Genomic DNA, 8939 nt, shown 5'->3' with positions numbered 1-8939 from the left:
GGGACGATGGTCAGGGGCACTGGGACGATGGTCAGGGGCACTGGGACAATGATTCTGGAGATTGGGGGAATGACCAGTCAAATTATGACGATTCATGGTAACGGTTCACATCATTGGGACGATGACCAGTAGCAATAGGACGATGACCAAGAGGAATTTGCGGATTTTTCTGCAGTGCATTGGGGTGATGATTCAGAGGAGTGGGATGACCACCAAGAAAGTTGGGATGACGAAGGTTCACAGGCTGCAGAGGCCTATTGGGGCGCTGCGTCTGCTCATTATTCCAACGAGACAGAGACATTTGGGCGATACACAGGGGAATTTGGCTCGTCTAGATGAGCACTCTGACAACCAACATACAGGACACTGGAGTGATGATAACTATGATGGAATTGGCAGGATTGGTTACATCAGTTTTGAGTGATTCAAGTCCTAGTACATGTACTACCGTTAGTATATCTGATACTTACTAACAAGGTACAGGGTGCTATGTGTTAAGAAATTGGTAAGTTTGAATGCATCAGTTGTATTTCTGCTGTCAGATTGCATAGTATTATGTTGTCTGGAAAACTCAGTTTACAGTGAAAGGAGAGTAATATACATGCTTATACTTTTTGTGCCAAATTATAATAAAAGTACTATAATTAAATTAACATTATTTACATATTATTTAAAGTTGACATGGCACTAGAGTTTATGTAGTAATGTCAGGACTCTTTGTTGAGCATATACATGTATGACCTTATGAGTATGCCATGTAACTAAAGGAATGTTTGTTGTTGAAAAAAAAAAAGAAATGGCAATGTGGTACAGACAAGATCTGTTAGATGTAAGAAATATGTGTATATCATATGATAGCTTTTTTGGGGAAAACTTGCTTTTCACAAATGTTTTGCATGTTTGTTTTAAGTGACACTTGAATTGGTAGCTTGTATTAGTTTGCCATACAGTGGAGTCGTGTGTCGACAGAAATACACAATTGACCAAAGTGCTGTATCACATCATTCACAGGCTTTGTGTTGCTGGGCTGATTATGGGTGAATTTTCTTGACTTCCCGATATGTGACAATTGATTGCTCTAGGCTTATGATCATGAGGGTGGAAGAAAATACTAAAGGAAAAAAGCTGAAGCATGAAATACTGAAGAACTTTGAATATCTTGGACAAAAAATTGAACTAAGTTTAAAGTTAAACTCACAAAGACCCAATCCTTCCAAGTTTCTGCACAACTTATTTTCAAAGGTTATCTATTTCTTGACTGAACTTTGTTACATTTGACTATCACAAACTGACAAAGCAACAGAGAGTTTATGTTGAAGGCATTGATTATAACATTTATAACAGTTACTCAGTTTTGTTAAATAAAGAAACTTATGTTCTGACTTTTGAGTGAAAGTGTCTTTTTTGCTTCTTGATATTGGTGTTTCTTCCAGAAAGCTGCAGGTATTTTTCCATATTTTTTTAAAATCTTAATATAAAGAGACATGGATGTACAATATGGTATAGAAAACATAAGCAAGATTCAAAAGACATCAAGTCTAATTTTGCAACTTTATCTTTCTTCTGACATAAAATTTTAGTAGCAAGAGAGTACATTTGATAAGTCATTGAGAAGATGGCACATTTGGCAGCTCCTTTAAAGGAGTACTAACCTCCAGAAGGAGGTGCTATATTTCGACAGGCATTTATTTTTGGAATTGAAAAATGCATATTATTTTACAGTATACAATTAAATGTCCATTTTGCGCGCAAGTCTTAAAACGCATCGAATCCAGGACAAACTCTCCAAATACCCTCAAAACTATCCCAGAATACACCGCGCTACCCCATTAGTGTCTATGTTTTAAACAAAAAGTTACGTTACAGACCTCATTTCGGGGGCGATAAGAAAAATTCATACCGTTTTGTGTTCTTTGGTATCTTACCAACCATTGCCCTTCTTGGTGTCCTTATCGCCCCTCATTTATGCCGCAAATATTGACGATAAAAAAAACGGCGTAATCTAGTTATCCTTTCCAAAAGTGGCGTAATCTAATTATCTGTTCAAGCGATACTTACATGCAAATAAGTTGAGAAAATCAAAACACGCAGGATGAAACTGGCTCCCACTGTATTCGACATCCTGATATTATAATATCCAAGCCACAGGTCAAGCAAAGTAAAGCAAGTAATTTCTCAATCATCAGCTTGTTAGTGTGCTTGTCTCCTACCATTTTCGCCGGAAAATGTTTATGTTGACCTGAAGTGTATGAGCATTGCGTAAGCCAGAGTTCCCGGATGTATCAATTGTGGTTCAGCATGGGGGAAAATGATATTAATATCACTTTACAAACATGCTCCGCTCAACTCGTACAAGCGAAATTATGTAAAAAGTCGGCTAGTTATGTATTCATTGGAGCATAATGTATCGGAAAATAGCACTTCCTTCTGGAGGTTAGTACTCCTTTAATATAGTTGACATTTCTTTCAAATTTCGAAGGAAAAAGCTGACAGAAAGATACAAGCAGTGCTCCAGCCAGTGTCTGTTTTGACTTCAGGCTGGCTAGAACACTGGACTCAAGTCAATTATAGTATGTTTCACTCTGCTGCTTGAACCAATGCTGACAAAAAGCCAAAATGTTATACAATGTAGGTAACTGTATACATGTACATTGTTATCAACTTTGACAACAAATCTGAAAATATCAAACTTCTAGTTTCTCCTCTCCTAACGTTTACTCCATCATTTCACTATATATTTCAAGTTGATGTACAAGAAAATGTGAGATAGTTTGTACTTTGCAACCATTTAATTATGCCAACTGTTGAACAAAGTGATGCAGTCTAAACGTTATACCATGACTGTTCTGTAAAAGATTAACAAAAGTAAACTACTAAAGCTTCTATCGCATATGCAGAACCTTCACCTGGCCACTAAACCAACTGTTGGTGGCCTGGGGAAGGTTTAAAGCAAAGTTGGCTGAACTTTTGGAGTAGTCTAACAAGTAACAGCATGTATTTGCCCATACATGTATTACTGCTGGCGCAGCCAAACAGTAGCAAACCTTGCCGAATGCCAGCCAACCACAGCCGATGTTGCTCCCAACAATTACTCCCAACCATGGTGGGGGGGAGTTTGGCAGTGTTCGGTAGGCCATATTCTGCTATGTGTGACAGTAAGAAGTGATATAATGTTGGTTGTATTCCATCTATCCAAGAAGTGAAACTTTTCTGCAAGAAATATTCGATGTCTACAGGTATCACCAGTCACTACTACTGCTATCACTGTCGTCATTAGAATCCTGGTCATAACTATCACTGTAGTCATTACCATACCCATCATCATAGTAGTCTCCGTTATTGCTTTGGTCATTGTACCCATGGTCATAGCCACCAAATTCAAAAGAATCGTGGTATACAGGGTCACAATAGCCACCGTTATAGGCATCGTAACCATCATCACCATATTCATTGTTGTAGCCGTCATTGTAATAATCCCCGTTTTCATCATAGCCACTTTGGTCATCGTCGTGACCTGAGGCTTCTTCAAATGAACCATCCTGGTTACTGTAGGGACTGCTGGCATTGTAGTCATCAGGTGGTCCATAATCGCCATAACCACCGTACGGGGTCTCATCATCATCATCATCATCAGCCCCACTGCTGTCATGACTGTCACTGTCACTGTCGAGGTCGGGAGAACTACCTCCGCGATAACTGCCTTCATAACTGTCATCAAAAAAGGTATCCCAGTCCTGAAAAACAGACAAAACGATCCACCATTGTCACCATCAAGTATATGGGAAAAAGTTGGTATACGCAGTTTCGCTGACCATCCCTTTTTTGTCAGAGTAACACCAGTGGTACAGTATACCAATGCATCATCTTTAAAATTTTATACATTAAAGGTACAGACTTTACACTTGAGTGTACCCTACTTCTGTATTTGTTATACAAATGTGTAAGAATGAAGAAATGAAATTGGTGTGGCTTGTATAAGAAGAGAAAAGATGACCAAATTCTCACCCCCTCGGATGCACTATAGCTGCCACCGTCACTGTCGTCCCTCTCCTCCTCACTGGTGTCATCAGTGTATGAATCCTCATCACTATCATCTTCATCCTGACACAGCAAGGAAAGGAAAATAAAAAATACAAGGAAAATAAATTTTGTAAACTTCTAGTAAAAAGAGGGGTTGGCATGACATCAAAAAAGTGGTGGAATTCTTGTTAAAAATTTCTTGCCAAAGACTGGAATTTGGGCAAGTCCAATTTCTTGTATTGAAAATTACACTTTAACTTGCTATGTAAGTAATGGTAAGTGTTTTATGCAAGGTTCACTAGTAGATGGTAATTGAAATGAAACAGGGAGCGGAAGGTACTTGATGAAATACTCTATTGTTTGAAACCTCTCTCACCATTCATCTTGCAAAATGTTCCTAATTTACACCTGCTCATGAGATATCAGTAAAAATTATCCTATACTGGCTTCCTCAAAACTACCCAGGCTAACAACTTTGCGACAATTAACCAAACAATGTGCATGTACATACAGACTTTTGTATGTTGTGTACATAAAATGTACCTCATGAACATTAACAATAATATACAATGATAAAACAAATACATTTCAAGTACATACGTCATCATCATCATCACTGTCATCGCCATCTTCATCAATGGACACCCAGCCACTCTCATCATCATCATCATCACCATCGGCCCAGTGGTCCCACCCCTCCTGGTACCTGAGGAAGTACCCGTTCAGCTGTTCCAGGATGTTCACCTCCTCCCCGTCAATGTTGATGGTGAACAGGTCATCATCGTCTTCAGGATGGACCTCATTTCTGTCAGGGGCTGGGATCTGACGGGTCAGGGAGTAAACATGATGTACCAGTAACAACATAAACCAAAATTAGAAAGTTAGGTATCATTTGCTATTAACACACTACTGTTGTTTATTATTACCGAAACACAACATATGATATAACCATGAAAGTTCATCTGTGTTGGTAGTTACATGTTTAAAGTTAAAACTTTTGGTCCAACACAAAAAGTTCTCTCACCTAACCGCGACATCATCTACCAGATACTTTTGACCTAGTGTTGGCGTCACACTTCAAAGAAGCCACGTGACAAGCCTCACTGGGTCAGTCTACTGAGGAAGACCAGAGTAACTGGTCAAAAGCTCTAGGTGAGAGAATTTATTGTGTTTGACCAAAAGTTTTAACTTTACATACATGATATATACGTGCTGTTTGTCAATGAAGTTTACACAGATCACCTACCCTGTCTGTTACGGCACCTCCCAGTCTCTCTCGGGCAACAATCTCGTGGAACGTTTTGTTGTCAACCGGGCATTTGTTTTTCCTCTGTGGAATAAGAACATGCTTGATGTATCTGTGGCCAACAGTAGGTTTGTTTTGTCACCATCTTTGTTTTTGGTTACAGTATGGAACAAAATCTGCTGTTGAATGTTGTACTATTTGCTGCAAATGTGACATTTACTGCTACACATGGATCTTACTACTCATCCACACAGATGTTGAAACATGATAAAAAAGGTGTTCCATTATTACTTCCATACCTGTGCCCATGTCTGTATACAGTCCAGGCAGTAGGAGTGGCGACAGCAGGCAGGCGTTCCCACACGCTGGTCTGTCAACTCCTCCAGACAGATGGCACATTTCTCAGCCTCAACTGCCTCTGCTTAAGATGACATGCAATATAATCAGTGTGTGTATGCATGTTCATATTCATGTACACTTTATTTCTTTCTTTATTTCTTTATTTGAATTTACCACATGCAAAAACAAGTGGAAGGGAGGACAAAACAGGTGTATCAACGCCTTTACAAGTTGTCCTCCCAAACCTGAAATGATAATACAAAACAATACGAAACCAAGTCAAACAATAAACATTTACATAAAAAATCAGTAGACGTGAAATATACAATGTTGCTCTTTGATAAGGCCTAGGAAAAAAATGTTGTGCTTCCTGTTTCAGTCCTGAAAAAGTTAGGGTGATGCAACTTGTGATCCAACTTATACAATACAGTTTAACGAGGTGAAACTTGCATGAGGACGCTTATATTTTCAATGGCAATGTTGGAAAAGAAATTGTGCAACATTACATCACTCAGGTGTCAGACCTTGGAGCTAGAAAAGGTTGATCAGCTCGAAATATTATGTCCCTTGCAGAGGTCCACACCAAAAAAAAAAGGCAGGAGTTGGCAGTGGACATTTTCCTAAATAACTTACTCTCGAGAGTACAGGAATTTTATGTACTCTGTGTTATTCTTTACTGTACCTGCAGTTTCTGTCTTTGTGCCTCTAGCCTCCTCCGTGCCCAGTTCTGTTTTTGATCCCTTCATCTTCTTCTTTTTCCTCTTCTGTCCTTTGGCACTTGAGCTGCTATCTTCTGTACCACCATCTTTGATTGTCACTTTGGTTTCGGTTCTGTTACCTTTACAATGTTTGGTTTGAAGGGTAGAATCCTTTTCTTTTCCAGCTCTTCCTTTCTTCTTGTCTTCCTTTGATTTACTAGAAGTCCTTGACGTAGCTGCAACTTCCTGTTCATCAGAGGTTGCAGGTTTTTCAGAGGAACAACTTGCACCCTCTGTCGACGGCCGTCCTTGTGCAGGTGATGATCCCCTGCTGTGACGTCTTTTCTTTCGTGAGGGTCTGGATCCAGAACTACTGCCTGTATGTACAGTTTTATCAGCTTTGTTGTCATTCCTCCCAGCATCACCAGGTGGGGCTTTCCTTTTCCTGCCCCTGCCACGTCCCTGTGCACCTCCAGGTGTTGCTGGATGTGCTTCAGTTCTTACTGCTCTTTTTTGTGTACTCTTGTCAGAATGCTGTTTTCCTAGTGCAGTGTTGTTCTCATCTGAAAGAAAGAGTCAAGAGCAGATTCAGCAAGTTGTACTGAAAAATGAAAAGCTCCAAATATAGGTGAAAAATGAAAAGCTCCAAATATAGGAGCCATTTGATAAAGGAAGTTTGGAAAAAAATTATGAGATTACATCATTAATATAAGATAACCTGTTTAAACACAAAAATGCCAAGGTACTGTAGGCAATAAAGAAAGCAAGGAGCCTTATGTCTGAGACTCTTTGAAGAAAGCAAGTACTAGTACAAGTCTACTACTGTACCTCATTTTCTAAAACTCTACTATTTGATAAATTAGGTACATACAGGGATTACTTCTGGATGTTTGAAGTGACATTAAGCACTATTTTTCAGGGTCACTAAAACTGAACTGACAGAACAGTTCAACTAGTCAACACTTATCACTACTACCTGTGCCTGTGTCCCCTTGACCTTGTTCCCCAGGCCTTGTCTTCCTTCTCTTCCTTGATGAATTCCCCCTCCCAGCTGCACCGTGGTCTGTTGATAACGCTGCACCTGTGCCATTGGAAGTGCCCATCTGATTCTCTTCTTTAACCACAGTTGATGCAGCTTTTGGTCTTGTGGATGTGTTTTGCTGTTCTTGGGTTCCGGCACATTTCTCCCGTCCCCTGCTCCTGTGTTTCCTGCCACGTAGGGAGGTCTGAGACAGACCGTCCATGTCAGGACCATCAGGAATAGTGGGAGGTGAGTTCCCTGCTGCCGAGGTGACTGGGGAAGTCCGTGTCTGGGTCTTCTTCCCCATAGTTCTGATGAAATAGAACACACACATTTAGGAGACCAATTTTAGTCTATTCTATCATCTCTAGGTTGAACAGATCATAATTTTGACAACTGTATGTCTCTACAGGGCTCGAAATTAACATTGTCCCAGTGTCAAATGACACTAAATTTTCAGCTTGGGACAATTCAAATTACGTTTCGGGACAATTTTGGGGCAATTGGAAAATTCTAAGACCATCCACGTCATTTGGGAACGCGATCCATCCATCCTGCTGCAGACTGCTGGCAGCCTATAAATATATAATACTCTGACAAACATTTAAATTTGACCAGTCAGGGATTCCAAGTATCAGGGACGGTGCCATGCCCATGATATTATCATGTATTTCCCTACATTTACTAATAAAGTGGACTTCAAGTTGTACAAATTCAGTTGTTGTTTTCTTATTTTTGTCATCAACTTATTTTCTGAAAAGCAGGCTGGGACAGTCCATCTTCAGTTCGGGACAATTGAAATCTATGTTCGGGACAATTCTGGGACAATAGTGAAAAAAGTTAATTTCGAGGCCTGCTCTATAGCATTAGTCTCCACCTGATGCTATTCTAGGTTAATCTAGGTCTACTTTTACGTTTACGTTATAACTCGTTAGGCCAGGTCATTTCTGATTTTTATATGAATTTGTGACTCTAGCCACCATACTAATGTCTCACAATTTTCGGCAAATATTCATTGGAAATAAACAGGATTCAGACTCTATTGAGGGAAAGAGGACCCAGTAAAATGAAAAATTCCTAGGTACCGGTGCCCCCCTCCCCATCTAAAGATAATTTGCCGAGGAATCGAAACTTTCTTTCTGTCCTTCGGGGAGAGACATATACCAACGATTCTGTATATCTGGTAACGTTCTGGGGAAAATGATTGCAATCCCATCTACAATTCAGTAGCTTAAGTGATACAAAATCATCAGAAACCAGGAAAATATCTCCTCACCTTTCCGCTGACAGTTGGCAGCTTTTTTTTACCGTTCTCCAAAAATGGCGCCACACAGAACGTTACCTTTGACCTTTCTCGGAACTCGTTCCCAGGTCCGTTTATTAATTAGTGGACTGGCACAATATCCCACTACAGGTATTTCATAAAATAATAAACAATAGAAGGTTTGAAAATAGACTGTGCAAGATGACCGAAAGAAATCAAGTGAATCTGGATAAAATTAATACTAAAGCTGGGAACAAGATAGCCAGATCTTTCTTCATAACGGATCAAACCATTGAAACATTAGGGGAGTTCAGCTAATAAAGCTGTCAACATGTATAGACAGATCCCTTT

At 39.7% G+C, this 8939-nt stretch overlaps 1 protein-coding gene across 2 annotated transcripts; it reads right to left on the bottom strand.

Moving 5' to 3' along the window:
* Positions 1-3036: 3036 nt before the first annotated feature.
* LOC109469861 (dentin sialophosphoprotein-like) lies at positions 3037-8713 on the bottom strand. Of its 2 annotated transcripts, none has more exons than XM_019768613.1 (8): positions 8601-8713; positions 7286-7635; positions 6288-6866; positions 5566-5687; positions 5267-5350; positions 4621-4842; positions 4006-4101; positions 3037-3734 (listed from the first exon to the last, which is right to left on the bottom strand). In XM_019768613.1, the coding sequence occupies exons 2-8, from the start codon at positions 7629-7631 to the stop codon at positions 3240-3242; spliced, it is 1944 nt and encodes a 647-aa protein (XP_019624172.1). In that variant the 5' UTR covers positions 7632-7635; positions 8601-8713; the 3' UTR covers positions 3037-3239. The 2 variants fall into 2 exon arrangements, with proteins under 2 accessions (XP_019624172.1, XP_019624170.1); XM_019768611.1 differs by having other exon boundaries at positions 3038-3734; positions 7280-7635.
* Between the last annotated feature and the right edge of the window lie 226 nt (positions 8714-8939).

The sequence above is a fragment of the Branchiostoma belcheri genome, unplaced genomic scaffold (genome assembly GCF_001625305.1).
Source record: "Branchiostoma belcheri isolate BF01 breed outbred unplaced genomic scaffold, Haploidv18h27 scaffold21, whole genome shotgun sequence".
Classification (NCBI taxonomy): Eukaryota; Metazoa; Chordata; class Leptocardii; order Amphioxiformes; family Branchiostomatidae; genus Branchiostoma; species Branchiostoma belcheri.
Note: the sequence above shows the minus strand (reverse complement) of the source record. Positions and strands in the feature narration are given on the sequence as shown.

Excerpts from the sequence above, each read along its gene's own strand:
- LOC109469861 (XM_019768611.1), bottom strand. The coding sequence starts at position 7,631 with ATGGGGAAGAAGACCCAGACACGGACTTCCCCAGTCACCTCGGCAGCA. Across the intron at positions 5,351-5,565 it reads GTATACAGACATGGGCACAG|AGGAAAAACAAATGCCCGGT; the intron begins GTATGGAAGTAA and ends CTTATTCCACAG. Across the intron at positions 4,843-5,266 it reads GAGGTGCCGTAACAGACAGG|ATCCCAGCCCCTGACAGAAA; the intron begins GTAGGTGATCTG and ends CTGACCCGTCAG.